The 15,972-nt window shown below is 46.0% G+C and overlaps 1 protein-coding gene across 2 annotated transcripts in view; it reads left to right on the top strand.

Moving 5' to 3' along the window:
- Nucleotides 1-15,972, top strand: part of Kif13a (kinesin family member 13A) — a 169,116-nt gene that overhangs the window by 77,944 nt on the left and 75,200 nt on the right. For both annotated transcript variants that reach the window (XM_021642828.2, XM_021642823.2), the window contains exon 5: nt 14,634-14,726. In XM_021642828.2, coding sequence (XP_021498503.1) covers nt 14,634-14,726 — 93 coding nt within the window. The remainder of the gene's footprint in view (nt 1-14,633; nt 14,727-15,972) is intronic.

Here is a 15,972-nt window from a genome sequence, read left to right as displayed (position 1 = left end):
AATGCACCAGGCCGGGATTGATGGCACCTGGTTTTGCTGCAAGCTGCTGGCTAGGCTTGGGTGAGATAAAGGGAACCTTTTTCCTCGTCTGTGGACCGGATGAGGTAAAGGAGGAACCGCGGCCCTGTCTCCCATGAAGCTGAATCGTCCATTTTGTGGTGGGCAGCGCAGCTGTGGCGACTTCTGTGACAATTCAAAGGCCGGTTTGTTCAGCCGTTTGCATTGCGTGGAAGCGAAGAGTGCTTTGGAGCATTGTACACTTGAAGTATCTCTTCCTCCTTTTACCCTCCTGATAGGTCGGTGTAATAATGTTTGGAAAGTATTTTTGAGTCAGAAGCAAACGTCTTTATGGTAGGATTAAGTGGGGAAAAGGAGACAGACAAGTATATAGACTGCAGAGCTAGATGCCTCAAACATGACCTCTCTTCATTAACCCATCGCTTTCCCTGACCTCAGCGTGCAGTACACACAGATCGCATTAAAGGATTAGACAGTGACTGTATTACAGTCAGTGGTGATAAACGTGAACTTAGTAAATGACTGCAGATGCTGATGGTCATTAAGACCTCCTTGATGAGGAATCAATACATTATAAATCTCAGTTCCTAAAATGAGCCCTGTCAGTAGATAAGTGATTTCCAGCAGCTTTGTTATTTATGTCCTGCCTGCTTATCTTTAAATCTTATTGCAGATATAAAAAGCAGTCTGTCCAACCAAGGACCATTCATGGAGATAACCTAGAACCCCTGTACAGATGTAGCCCATGGCAATTCAGTGTCCAAATGGGTTCCATAGTAAGGGGAACAGGGACTGTCTCTGACATGAACTGATTGGCCTGTTCTTTGGTCACCTCCCCCTGAGGGGGGAGCAGCCTCACCAGGCCACAGAGGAAAACAATGCAGCCATTCCTGGTGAAACCTGATAGACTAGGATCAGAAGGAAGGGAAGGAGAACCTCCCCTATCAGTGGACTTGGGGAGGGGCATGTGTGGAGAAAGGGGAGGGAGGGATTGAGAGTATAGAAGGAAGGGAGCTATGAGGGGAATATAAAGTGAATAAAGTGTAATTAATAATAATAATAATAATAATAATAATAATAATAATAATAATAAAAAGCAGTCTGGGGGCTGGAGAGATGACTCAGTGGTTCAGAACACTTGCTGCTTTTCCAGAGGACGCAAGTTTGGTTCCCAAGCACCCACATGGGCGGCTCACAGTCTCCTGTGACTCCACTTCCTGGGGATCCGGTTTCCTCTTCCGGCCTCTTCAGGCACCAGCACACACGGGGCACATGCAAACACGTCATACATAAACAAAAATAAGGACAAAATATTTTTTTAAAGGAAAGAAAGAGTAGCAGTCTGGAATGTGGGGGTGGAGTCCGTGTGAATAACCATTACTCATTAGCCTGGAAGATTCTGAACATTGGCCTAAAAATTACGTAATCTCTCTTGCCATATGGTGTGGTGCTCAGATTTGCTGAAGCCATGTGTTCTTGGGCATTTGTTGATACCTACAACCTGGAAGAAAAGATGCACTGCTGACTCCTGCTCTTCTCACGTTGTTCATGCTGTGTGAGGACAGACATGGCTGCGTTGCAGGCCGAATGGCCATGCCTGATTCCGTTCCCATCACGGGGGCTTTAGCACCCAGAGGTAGAAATGATTACTTTCACATTGCTTAAGGGAAGCAAGAATAGTCGGCTGGGCCAGTTCGTTCGCATCCAAAATTAACATCCTAAAAGCTACTGATTGCCAAATTAGAACCGAAACGTCAGCAGAATAGCACACCACGAATTTGTTTTAACTTATTCAGGTCTAAGCATTTGAGTGTTGAATTGTTCTCCTAGTAACTACTCGGAGGAGGCTCAGGCTCTCGGAGTCAGGTTCCTTGGACACGAATGGTAGGCAGTCATCACATTGCTCCATCTTCATCCGTCTGAGGATGAATGGAGACTCAGCAAAGTCCATGCACCCACGACGTGGCTCATAGTTACTAGCCGTTATGTAGAGCTGTGAAAGTTCTTCATGTAGTCCCGAGAGGCGCTAAAGTTGGCCGTTTCAACATTATTGAAGCAGACGTGTATCATACATGAGGCCTGCTGCTCCGAAAGCCGCTAACCAAATGAAAAGCTTGAGTGCGAACTCTTTCCAGGTTTCATATTTTTTTCTTTACAATATTTAATAAATCGTCTCCTGCACATGACTATTCTCTTCGTGACTCGTCTTTATCAAGTTGTTCCTGAGCATTCTAACTTTCCTTAAAATCAGCAATTCTTTTTAATTTTTCAATACATTTGTAATTGGGAGAGAGCGTGTGTTTATGTGTATGTGAGAGAGAGAGTATATGTGTGAGAGAGAAGGAGAGAGAGTATGTGTATATGTGTATGAGAAAGAGAGAGAGAAAAGGAGGGAAAGAGTGTGTATATGTGTGAGAGAGAGAGTGTGTGTGTTTATGAGGAGAGAGATACAGAGAGAGAAAGAGAGAGGAGGAAGACAGGGAGAGATAGAATATAGCTCTTAGAGGACAGATTGCTGGAGTCAGGCCTCTCCTTCCATGTGGGACTTAGGTGAGCCTTGGCAGCAAGTACCTCTGCTGAGCCAGCTCAATGGCCCAGAAACTCTCTTTTGCATAATCACAAAGACATCCAACTGACATAAGCTGACTTGGAAGCCAACACAGCTGACCCTTTATAAAACACCCTTCAATTGGTAGAGGCCAAGGTAGGGGGCGAGGATCCGGCTTGCAGTGGACCTGTCTCAATTCAGGCAATTAATGTTTGTGAATCCCAAGAACTGGACATGTACAGTGTAACTCAGGAAAATTTAGTTAGTAAAGATGCCCAAAATATAAAAAAGGCAAGCTAATCTTATGACCTTTTAAAAGGTAGATAAATACATATGTATCTCTGTATACAGCATATATTTATTATACATGTATCTTTTTTATTTTTTTACCTCTAGTGTTTACCCCATCCCCAGGTCCCTTTTTAACTTTGGGACAGGGTCTCCTGCATTCCAGGCTGATTTCAAACTTGCTGTGTTTGACGCTGAGGATGACCTTGAACTCCTGAATCATCTTGCTTCCATCTCCCACACACCGCCATGACAGGTTTCGCCTGTCCGGGAGCCAGGACCCAGGGCTTCATGCACACGCTGTACTGACAAAGCTGCAGCCCTGCCTTCAGATGTCCTTTTTCAATCCTGTCCCACCTTGCATCTTTCATGCTTTCCTTTTTCTGATCACACTTATTCCCTCGAGTATTTGCTGACACCCAGAAACACTGTTTGCCTTAGTTGTATTTGGGGCAGATAACAGTGACTGTGATTAAAAGAAAAAAAAGAAAAAAGCACAGTCTGTATGCTGTGTCCCAGCATGGTGCTAAGCCTTTTACGTGTGGGAGGAATAGTGTGGATCAGAACAGGGCAGCCAGATTGCCTCCACTGAGATTCAGGAAGGTCCAACCAGCTTTTAAAGGCGAAAGCAGTGACCAGTGAAGATTGAGTTAAAAAAAAAAAAAAAAGTGATGCCTGCTAGTCATATGGATGCCACTCCTGTCCTGGCACTTCTCATCTCCCTCAGCCTGAGCTCATGTGCTCGGGTGAGCTTTGCTTGAACATTCCCCCCAAGAGCTGTGACCGCCATAGCCATGAGTTCTAGAAATGACAGTAGGCTTGAGTCTGCTACCTTACTAGAGAAAGTCATTGTGACGCGCTGCCAGAGCTGAGGGACGCTTCTTTGTCAGCAGCCGTTCGTGTGGAGACAGGCTTTCCAGTCGAGCTCGCTTTGTTTTCTTCTTTTCATCCTTGGCACTGGTGCCTGGGTAGCAGTTTTCTTGCCCTCCTCCCCTGTGAGTCAGCCACATTATCCAGCAACAACAAGGAAAAAAAAAAAAAAAAAAGAGCCAGCTCATGCCCAGCCCTAGCAGCTTCCCCGGGTCGGAAACATTGTCTGGGTTAGACACTCCCTACTATGGTACAAGCGACACTTCGAGGGACTGCAATTCTGATAGCACTTGGAGGCCACAGTGGAAAGTGGCCTGTGGTTTACTTTCACTTCGTGGTCCAGTTTCTCAAGCTCCCTTTGCCAGGTCCCCTCATGGTAAACTTCTAAAGTTGATTGAGAGCTCATTTTTGCACCTCCAGGTCAAGCCTTAAAGTCTTTGTTTCTTTATCTGAACTGTAGTTTGGGTTCATTTAACTCAAACATGGCCTGAAGGCTCTGAGTGTGAGAAATTTTGTTAGCTGCACTCCACACACCAAAAGGCCTTTGAGGGAGGAATTTGCTTAAACCTCGTCCAAATAAGGCCTTCTCCCTTTGCGGTGTGCCCAGCAGACCTGTCTGTCCTCGCACTATCCAGGTGCTCTGGGTTGGAGCTGGGCCCCTGCCAAGTCCAGACTCACCAGAATTACTGTGGCTGCCACAGAGCTGCCAGCTCTGTGTGGAGAGAAAAACACCTTCACGGAGAACCAGGCCTAGGAACTGACGCTCACAAACACACAGCCGGGTTCACCCCACTCCAGCTCGGGAGAGAAAAGAGACAGAGAGAAGGAAGGGATGGAGAGGGAGAGATCAGTTAGATCTTGGGTTGTGTTTGTATTGGCTAGCGTCTGCAGCTGCGGGGAACCTGAGTACACACAATGACTGGGCTGTGAGGTGAAATAAAACCTCTAACCTCACGGCTAACAAGTAGAGAGTGAGAAACAGGGGGTTCCAGATCCTCTTCAAGCGCCCCTCAATAATCTAAGGATACCCCCACCTAGGTTCCCACCTCCTAAAGATCCTACTTCCTCCCACTAGCACTACCCTGGACAGCAGTCTTTAACGAGTGAGCCTTTGGGGACACTGAAGACATGAGCTATAGCGTTGTCCCAATCTATACTCTATACTCCTGTGTGGAAGGATATGCTGTTTGTGTGAGTCTAGACTGCCGCACCCTGCTTGGCAATTTCATTGACTATGCTGTGTGCGTGCACCTGCTTTTTAGAGTGTGGATGATAAACAACGTGGGACTTACCTTCTGTTTTCATCCTCCCACCTCCCAAGCCCCAGCTCATCGTGTGTTATCCTGTGCCTGTTGAGCAGGCAGATGTTGGGCACAGGACTAATATAGTGGTCTTTTCCCTTCATTCTCAGTTGTCTCCTTTGGTGCTTTGCTATCAGAACCCTGCTATGCAAAGACCGTTGCCTAGGACCCTTGCATGGTGACTGCGAGGTCATTCCTGCTGTTCCCAGGGCATCAGGTGGTGCCCACATATGGAGACCCACCGGTAAGATCCGTAGCATAGGTGACTCAGTGCTGGGTGACTCAGACTGTGAGTCTGTTCGCAGAAATCCCACACAGGAGCTCCTGTTCCGGCTCTGACATCGTTGCAGGTCTCACTGGGCATGCCCGGGTTTTATAACTCGTCCACACGGTCATAGGAGGTCCGATTATAGCCCAGGAGGGAAATTGGCATCGTGACCATGCTCATTTAACAGTGAGGTCAGACGCGGCATGCCCTGTGGACTCAAAACAGGCGTGTGAAGCTGTCGTCTCCAGAGACGCCTCCCTGACACAGAGCTGCTAAGAGCCACAGGCCTCTTGGGTTTGACGGTGTTGTGGCTTTGCTCTGTTAGTCTGGGGTGGGAGCAAATACCCATGGATCCTCCTGTTTCCCACAGGACTTCTGATCTTCCCTGTAGGCTTCCCCCTGCACAAACAGTGCTCCCTTCTGCTTGAGTGTAAACTGTAAACTGTAATTGGGAAACATTCAGGGTGGGGATATCACATCTTTTATGAGATCTGCCCAGGCACTGGTTCCCACCATGCAGCATAAACAGATCCTTTTTTTTTTTTAATGAGCCAAGGTTCAAAAGGCAGTGGGTAAGTCATTTTTATCCTGCGCTGAGAAAGATTGTTAGGTTTAAAAAAAAAAAAAGCATATGGAAGTGAACAAAACAAAATGTTTTTTAAAAAGTTAAAAAGCCTCACAGCTGGAGATGTAGCTCAATAGTGTACCGCTGACTTAGCATGTGACAGACCCCTGCATTCATTCCCCATTGCTGCAGGGGGAGAAGAAAGGCCTTCATTGGTCTGGCTCAGCCATGGGTCTCTGTGTGGGTCTTTGGGATGTCCAGCGGTCAAAGGCAGAGTGACAAGGAGCCATCCCTGTGCTGCCTGCGGAGTCTGCTGTTGACGAGGATGGGGGCTGCCTCACGGATACATGGTACACTTTGAAGGTTTGGGTAGCAGTTTGGATCTTGGCCACTTTCACAGCTGTACTTCCTGTAATAGTGGTTCCCTGAAGGTTACTGAACAAAAGAATTGGTTGAGCATAACTGCAGCCCAGGGTTCATGTGTTCCTACAGCCTCAGGGTGGAAAAATAATGAGAAGTCCATAGAATATGTCCAGTTCACCATTTCACTGCTGCTATTCATTATACTGCGTCCCCTCCGCCCCTCAGCCTTCTACTAATGTTATAAAAGAATGGGAACTAGTTTGCCCATACTGGATCGTGTGCCTTAGCATGCTCTGACCTGAATTATGTTCTGTTTTCTTCTTGTCATCTCTCTTAAATATGAGAAACGCTCCCCCCTTACATTTATCAGTGGTACTTCACCAGGAGACGGTGAAGAAAGCTAGAAAAAAAAAATGGCAGTAGATGATTCCTTTCTAAGGACCGCTGCCTTTCCTCTATTCTCTCGCCCTTGAAACTAGGAAGCCCCAAAGAACTCTTGCCACGACGGAAGAAACAGTGATTGGCCGGTGACTTCTTTCTTTGCACCAAATTAATGACAAGACAGTACTCGTTGCAGACCCTGACTAAAATACCTCCCAGGCTTTGCACTGGCGCTGCAGCTCGTGCCTCTGTAACCATCCCGACAGCACAGTCAGGTAGAGCTCATTGTCTGCCACTGCAGACATCAGGGCTTCCCAAGGCCAGTCAGCTCCTGAAAGGCAGTGCTCATGACCAAAAGAAAATGTGAGCGAACGCCTGTATAACCTGGGTGTAGAAACTGTGAGCAAAAGCTGTAAAGGAAAGAGAAGGATTTGGGTATTATAGATTTAGTTTTCTAGGGCTGGATGGTGGTGGCTCACGCATCAGGCAGATCTCTGAGTTCAAGGCCAGCCTGGTCTACAAAGTGAGTTCTAGGACAGCCAGGGCTACACATAGAAGCCCAGTCTTGGGGGGAGAAAGGTTTTATTTCTATTACATTGTTGTACGTGTGTGTACTTGGAAGTTGGAGGACAGCCTTTCTGAGTCAGTTCTTGCCTTACACCATGTGGGTCCAAGTCAGGTCGTCAGGAGGTGAGATGCTCCATTATCTGCTATTGTCAAGGTCTTTTGCTGTGGCCACCTACAGCCCCTTTTTAATATTTGAATATGAAATATCAAAACTGTTTCCTGACAGAGTGGGGAAAGATGTTTGCAACATGTATGATAGACCATGTTGATGTCTTTAACATGCAGTTAGAAGCTCAGGAGATAGCAACTGGCTTATAAAGCAACGTGGGACTCAGAGTCCATTTACTGAACATTAAAAGCAAGTGAGCAGACAAAGGAAAATTGACAGCACAGGGCTTTCTCAGCTCTTGATGTAGTCAGAGCGAAGAAGAGCAGTGGACAGCAGTAGTTGGTGTCAGAGAGAGGGCCTCAGAGGCGGCTCGGGAAAGCCAGCAGTTTGGTTTGGGGAATCTCTACAAAGTTAGTAGGGCAGTGCAGGGAGCTAAAGGTGTCAGGATAAAGCTTCAGGGAAATGGAAATGTGTGCGGTGGGAACTGACTGCATCAGTTGTCCTTGAAATGGATAGCTGAGTGTTCATTTAGGGGCCAGCGAGAGGGCTCAGTGGGTAAAGGCGCTTGCTGCCGAGCCTGGCAGGCTTGATTCTCATCACCAGTCCTAAATGGTAGAGGGAGAGGGCTGGCTCCTGACAGTTATCCTCTGACCTCCCTACACCCTACACACACACACACACACACACACACACACACACACACACACACACACATACACACAGACAGACAGATGCACACAATTGTTGAAAACATCTATTAAATAAAACTTCAAAAAAATTCTTGTGGATGAGGCAGATATTCATTATTTTTGTCTAATGAAGAATAAGTTTCCTTTGGGATATGAAGTAGTAATAAAATGCATTCCTAGGAACCTAGCTGTAAATTGGTGAAAACACATAAACCTCACAGGGCTGGAGAGATGGCTCAGTGGTTAAGAACACTGGTTGCTCTTCTAGAGGTCCTGAGTTCAATTCCCAGCACCCACATGGCGGCTCACATAAACTTCACAGTAGTTCTTTCTGTTTTATTCTTGAGTTGTATCTTAGCATAGATATTTAAGGATAGAAAGGAGGAAAAACATGTCTTTCCAGAAACACACTAAAACTAACATGCTTTATATACATATATATGTACATACATACATACATATATTTCATTGGTTTTTAAATGTTTCTCATTTCTCAGTAATGAAATAAAACTGTATTAAATATGACAAACCACAGGGCTGATGGAATGTCTCAGCAGGTAAAGATGATTGCGGCCACGCCTGATGACCCAAGCTCAGTTCCTGAACTCACATAACAGGAAGGGGAAAGAATTGTCTCCTCCTCTGACTCCATACATGCGTCCACACGTATATACAATAAGGAAATGTAAATATGACAAGCTTGGCTTATATTCTGTCATCAAGCATGAAAGGCATAAAGCTCTTCGCTGTTCTCTAAAATTACAGGCATATATTTAGTGGAACTCAGAATAGGTAATATTTTCCCATGCATTATTTATTGTCATGATGCCTAGGAGATATCATTAAAAAGTAAGTTGTAATTTTTCAATCTTATTTATGATCATGTGTACGACGTATGCCCTTGCATGTGCCACGGAGCATTTTTGGATGCCTAAGTGGTACCATTAAAAAGTAACTTGTAATTTTTAAATCTTATTTATAACCATGTGTATGGTGTATGCCATTTCATGTGCCACAGAGCATGTTTGGAGGCCAGAGGACAACTTTTTGGAGTTGGTTTTCTGCCTCCACCTTTACCTGGGTCACAGGGCTTGAACTTAGATCCTTAGGCTTGTGTGTCAAGCGCCTTTACCCACTAAGCTGTCTTCCTGGCCTGAATTGTAAGTTTTTAAATCAAAATTATTCAAATAGTCCAGATATGTTCTGTTGATCTATCTATTTATAACTGCCCAGTTTGATTGCCAGAGGTCGACTCTCATTCCTTGGGACTTGCTGACATGTCTGAAACAGTCACACTTGGACCAAAGTATAAATGGATGCAATCCATTCTTTCTTTCTAAGCTTAAAGGATAGTCTTTTAATAGCCATTAACATCAATGAGTGAAGGAACCTCGTTAAGTCTGAGAGTACTTGTATCAACCCAGGAATAATTCGGCAAATATGAATGCTTGCTGCATGCCTTATGCTCTGTAGAGTTTAGATGGCCTGGTCATTCTTCATAGTCCAATAGTTGAAGCCAGAAGGGGAAAGAAAGAAAGAAAGAAAGAGAGAGAGAGGGAAGGAAGGAAGGAAGGAAGGAAGGAAGGAAGGAAGGAAGGAAGGAAGGAAGGTCAGTCCAGAAAAAGTCTGAGAGTTTATGAGATACTGTGGAGACCGAGGGTGAGAGCCGCTGCTTGATTACCAGCGTCTACAGCAGAAGTTTCTGACTGTGGGTAGACATCCAGCTATCCTCACCAGCGATGAGGTCTTGGCGGATGACGGGTTTTCCGACCTCGGTGACCTGTCATCATAGGGACACCTGTGTACTGTGTACTCTACCTGTGTACTGTGACGATCCAACGATAGAATCTATAGAGAGTGACTGCAGATAAGACAGCGGGTGGGAGGCTGACTCTTCTCTCTCCTTCGCTGCGTAAATACAAGGTAGGTAAGTCCCTGTCTTGTCTAGGATTAGCTAGAGGTTGCACATAGCTTAAACTGAAGTTCACTCCTTTTTGTTTGTTGTTGTTGTTGTTGTTATTGCTGCTGCTGCTGCTGCTACTGCTGCTTTCAAGGCAGGGCCTCATGCATCCCACATAGGCCTTAGACTTGCTTTGTAGCCAAGGATGGCCCTGGTCTGCCTGGCCTCAAGTGCTGAGGCACATGCCTGGCCTTAAGTTTATTCTTGAGCTAATAGAGGCAGTAAGATCAGCAGCTCAAGGCCACCCTGTATCAAAAAAGAAAAAAAGAAAACAATAAATAAATAGTGAAATAAAATAAAGTTGCTCTTGCATCGTTATGTGCCAGGGAATTCTTTGGTTATTTTTCATATGCTCTTAGTGTACATATTTTGGTTTGTTGGATGTTTTTCCAGCTAGTTATCTTTAGCTTTAATTTCTATTTCAGCCATGGAAAAAGTCATCGTTGTTTGCCCTTGAAACCACTTAAACTCATTCCTTCCAAGTCCAGCACACTCGGCATGAAGAGCAAAATTCAGAGATGCAACATTTCACTACCTGATCCTGGACAAGACTGAAATTGCTGATCTCTTAATGACTCGGAGAGATGCTGCTGCCCAGGTCCTTTTCTTAGCTCTAACTGTCTCAGTCTGTTCTGTGGTGCTCTAGAGGAATCCTTGAATCTGCGTAATTTATAAACAGCAGATTTCTTGCCACTTTGTTGTGAAGGCTGAGAAGTTCAGAATTAAGGGGTGTTGTGTGCTGAGGGTCTCCTTGCTGCAGAAGGCAGCAGGTCATGAGAGAGTGACAAGGGTCACTCTAGGCTTTAGCACAAACTCAATCCTGTGATCATACCATTTCCCTATCCCTGAAGACAGAGCTCCTGTGACTGACCTGGTCTTCTCTTAAAGGGCCCACCTCTTGACACTTGCTCTGAGGATCTAGTTTCCAACCAGTGAACACTGGAGGATGCATTCAGCCCTCACACTCACGTCACTTACTTTGCTTGGTGTAAAAGGACTTTCCTGGGCAGCCAGCTTCCCAAGAAGTGACACAGAGAGTTTTTAGTAATTATAAAAGCTTGGCCTTAGCTTCGGCTTGTTACCCACTAGCTCTTCTAACTTAAATTAACCCATTTGCATTAATGTACAGTCTGTCACGTGTCTCGTATGTCTGACTTCCTCGGCTTCTGCCTGCTGACTTCCTTTCTCTGCCTGGATATGCTGCTCCCTGTCTTGCCTTTGCTATAGGCTGTTGAGCTCTATATTAAAACCACTCAGAAAGTGTTAGAGAGCAGTGTTTACAAATTACTGAGGCAGGAGGTGCTTAATACAAATGACCATACCAAAGTCTGGCCTGCACTCAGTTCTGGGTACAGAATTCAGCATAGCAGATACCTGAAAGCCGCTAGAGGGAAAAGGTGTTTATTTGGCTTGCATTTTGAGGGGTTACGTCCACCATGGTGGGAAAGGCATGGTGGCAGGAGGTACGGGAGTACTGGTCACGTGTGTCTGAAGGCAGGGAGCAGAAAGAGATGAATGCTATGCACAGCTCCCCTTACTCAACCCAGGAGATGGAGCTGCCCAAGGTCAAGGTTGGTCTTTCTTCCCCAGTCAGACTTTTCTATAAATGCCCTCCTGGACACGCCCAGAGGTGTGTTTCCATGGTGATCCTAAATCCAGTCAGGTAGACAATGAGTATGAATTGACACAGTGTTCGTGTCTTTGTTTTTTCCCCAAGTGAGAAGAAATGAAGTTGTGAATTATGCCGGGTAGGGAGATCTCCTGTCCCACTTGCCTCCCACCCCTTCCTAGCAAACAGGGTCGCTGCAGTCAGCTAGTTGGGCTGGGAAAGCTTTGGAGTGGGCTGGGGTCTGGCTAAGGACCACATTCTACCAGGCCTGAGCACAGCTGAGCTTCTCTGCACCCTCCCTGGGCGAGGCGAGGCTCCAGACTGATGCCTGGCCCGCTTGTTGAAATGGAGTCCAGGGTGCATGGGGAGCAAGGCAGGTCCCTTGGACACAGTAGGAGAAGGTACCAGTGTGCGTGGAAGGAGCCCAAGAGCCCAGCAGCAGAAGATGACGCAGAGCAGCGTTTGCAGTCGGGGAGTCTGTGCACCCCCGTCCCAGCACCCCAAGAAAAGGCTGTCACAGCTCCATTTGCTTGAAAAATGTGTGTTCCACCAGTGTGTTTTGAGGAAGCCGCGTACTAGATGGTATTAGAAATGGAGAAGGAAGACAATGCAAATTTGAAATACTTCTTCCAATTTGTTTGGCAAACTTTAACATCCTCTTCCCTGTGTGTGGGCATCTCGTGGGTGATAATGCATAAGTCTTTACATTATATGTGGTTCCTGTGATACGGCTCTTTTTCTCTTCAGTAATGCTTCTCAGTGTTACACACATAAGCGCTGTATTTGTTATTTTTAAATAGATAATTTTTTATTCCGAAATGCTTACCTTTAAGCATGTAAGATATGCACTGCATGCTAGGTATGGTCTTGAACTTGGCTGCAGTTTATAGCGTGGCAAACAATGCTGCCAGATTGACTTTGGCCAGTGCCATGTGGGGGAGTCTGTCTCTCAGATATATGCACGTAGCGGGTCAGAATGGGGGTGTGTTCCCTTCCACTGCTGGGTTTTCCTGCAGAACGGCCTCTTGTCTTCCTCTCAGCAGAAGTTTATGAGTTTTGTCTGTCTCTACAAATCAGCAGTGTTGGGTGTTGGCAGAATTTTGCCTTTTGGCAGCCTAGCGGTTCAAGTGTCCGTTCTCATCTCTTGCTGACAGTTTTTGAAGTCTTATCCTGCAGTCTCGATGTGCCGCAAGACAGTGCTGGAATCCTATCCAGCTTCCCGTAAGAGAGAAACAGTCAACCAGTAGCTCACAGTTTGTTATTTCTGAATAGGAAGAGATTTGCAAATATGCTGAAGGACAAAACGTTTAAACCAACTCGATCTTTCAACAGATATTAAGCATTTGCTGCTAGGTGCTAGGACTACAAAGCTAAAGAGATTGCCACCCCTGACATCAGGGTGCACCCCACAGCAGGGCGGGAAACAGTACGTAAGCCAGTAGACCCCATAAGAAACCTCAGGAACGTGGGGGAAGGAGGGATAACGTCATTCTCTTAGTTGGTGGAGAAGCAGTGTGAGGAAGGCACCTGCCGCCTTGAGTGTATTAAGCATGCCGAAACTACATTCCGCCCCACTCCACCGCAGTGGGAGAAGCCCCAGGAGCTGAGATGCGGCCAGGAGTAAAGAAAGAGCGCTTGTCTTCCTCCTTATGTGGGAAGACAGATGAAACGGACCTGCGCATCTGCTAATGGCAACAAATTAGTTACTTTTTTCTATTGCTCTGATAAAGTACCCTGCCAAAGTGGTTGGAGGCAGGAAGGGTTTGTCTGGGCTCGTGCAGTTCTAGAGGAACTCCATCAAGACAGGGACAGCATGGCGGCAGGAGTGTGGGGCCCCTGAACACGTTGTGCTGGCCGCTGGGAAAGAGAGAGCAACAAATGGTTGTTCTCAGCTCGCATTCTCCTTTTTATTCAGTCGGACACCAGCCCGTGGAAGGCTACTGCCCACGTTCAAGGTCTTCCCCAGAGTTAACTTAACCTATGTAATCCCTCAAAAGCATGCCCCATGCCTGCTCCCTGCAAGATTCTGGGTCCTGTCCTCCTCACCACACCAGCAGCGAGCAGTTTTCCAGCCGTTGACTATGCAAAATACCTTTCACAGTGAAGAATCGGATATAAGGAAATGGATGCCGTGGTTCTTGCTAGCTGGAAACTGAATCCCGGTGGGGGGACAGGACAGTTCATATTGAATAACGTTTAGATAGAATTTCTAAGGGGAAAAGGAAACCAACTTCTGACAGTGCTTTTTGTACAGCCTGCTAACCATAGAGAAGAAAATTAATCCTCAGAGGAAGCAGTAGACAACCAGGAACTTCTCCAGAAATTCGGCTGTAACTTGGGAGCAGACCTGAACTTGCCAGCTGGCCGTGGCTATGTGTGCCTGCAGTTTCAGCTCCCAGGCCAGCTGGGGTGGCAGGGTCATGGGGACTTGTGAGTTTGAGAGAACCAGGCTCCATCTGTATGGAATGCTGTTCGTTAAACTCTTATCTATAACTGTAGAGTCATCATCCGCATGCTTTTAGATTGGGAGAGGAGGGGACCAAGAGAAGGTTGTTATTAATACATCCAGTGGAGGGCTGGAGAGATAGCCCAGCTGCTAAGACCACTGCTGCTCTTGCTGGGGACCCAGGGGCAGTACCCTGAGCTCCCATGGTGGCTCACAAATGTCTGTAACTTATATTCCAGGGGATACAGTACCTGCTCTCTTACTGTCTCTGAGGGCACTGCGCGCGTGTGCACACACACACACACACACACACACACACACACAAGCTAAATACCCATATACAGAAAATGAAAATAAATCTCTTTTTTAAAACACATCTCAATACAAATCACCCTTTTTATTTTACTTTAAAAATCTCAGTTTGGTTGCTAACAGATAGTCCAGCAGTTAGGAGTGCCAGCTGCTCTAAGAGGGACCCATGCCCACATCAGGTGGCTCACAACCACAGGTAACTCCAGCTCCCGGGAATCTTGCCACCCTCTTCTGGCTTCTGCAAGTACCCACGCATGCACATAAAACTAATACATCTTAAACATTTCTCTCTCTCTCTCTCTCTCTCTCTCTCTCTCTCTCTCTCTCTCTCTTTTCTAGGTCAAGAAGTTGTTTTCAAGTGCCTTGGGGAAGGAATTCTTGAGAAAGCCTTTCAGGGATACAATGCTTGTATTTTTGCATATGGCCAGACCGGTAAGATGCCGCTTTTATTGCAGTTGATGCTCTGAAATAGGTGTTGGAGAGGATGTAGCTGAGTGGACAAGTGCTTGCCTAACACATGTGAGGTCCTGGATTTAACCCCTAGAGCTTAAATGAAAATACCAAATACATACATGCATGCATGTCTACATACATACATGCTCCTTTCTCTTTGTTTTCTTTGCTTGTGGCACTGGGGATTGAACCCGGTACCTTTTGTGTGCCAAGCATGAATTATGCACCACTGAGTTACACCCATACCTTAAGTATGTGTAATTTCCTAGCATTTAAAAGGCAGGGAGAGCTTGAGAAACCCAGAAAAATTCTCCTGATGATCTGGGCTGAAGTGACTTCGGCAGTCAACAGTATCCCTCTTTTTCAAAATGGTGACTGAAATTTGAAAATGGTTCTGGTAATTGCCTCTTCTCGGTGTGAATGAGTGTTGCCAGATCCATACTAAGAAGCATCATTTTCCTAAATTATCGTTTTAACCTGCAGTTGAACTGGGAAAGTAATCAGGAGCTTCTTGGTATAAATGTTCTAGTATAAGAATCAATATAAACTTTAAAAAAGAAAGATTTATGTATTTATTATTTATACAGCATTCTGCCTGTGCACCAAAAGGGGGCACCAGATGTCACTATCAATGGTTATAAGCCACCATGTGGTTGCTGGGAGTTGAACTCAGGACCATTTGGAAGACCAGCCAGTGTTCTTAACCTCTGAGCCATCTCTCCAACCCCATGCAAACATTTTCAGAATCCCCTGATACTGAGACTTCCACTTAGTACGCAGATGATGATGGCTCCAAACCAAGGCAGGTGAGGCAAAACACGCAAAGCCAAAACCACAGCCTTGGCCCAGCTACTGTTGCTGTGAGCTGTTGCTCTTTCAAGGTGGAAATAATGAGTCCTAAGAATGCTGCCTCTCCTACTGCACCACATAGCCACAAGAAACCAGATTACAGGTAGTGTATGTGGCGTGATCAGCCATGACATATTGTCTGTATTATTTAGTGGCGCTATTTTACCACGTCTACAATGTATATCCCAGTAAAACTCAACCAAGAACTGAGGAAATGGCTCTTCTTGCTCTAGGCTTGCCATATAGGCGTGTGGAAATCACTTTAATCACTAGGACCCATATAGAAAAGCTAGGTGTGATGGCACACATGTGCAGTCCTGTGCTTCAGAGGCAGAGGCAGGCAGGTCCCTTGGGTTCGCTGGCCTGTCAGTTTTGT

This window comes from Meriones unguiculatus, chromosome 19, assembly GCF_030254825.1.
Source record: "Meriones unguiculatus strain TT.TT164.6M chromosome 19, Bangor_MerUng_6.1, whole genome shotgun sequence".
In the NCBI taxonomy this organism is placed as follows: Eukaryota; Metazoa; Chordata; class Mammalia; order Rodentia; family Muridae; genus Meriones; species Meriones unguiculatus.
Note: the sequence above shows the minus strand (reverse complement) of the source record. Positions and strands in the feature narration are given on the sequence as shown.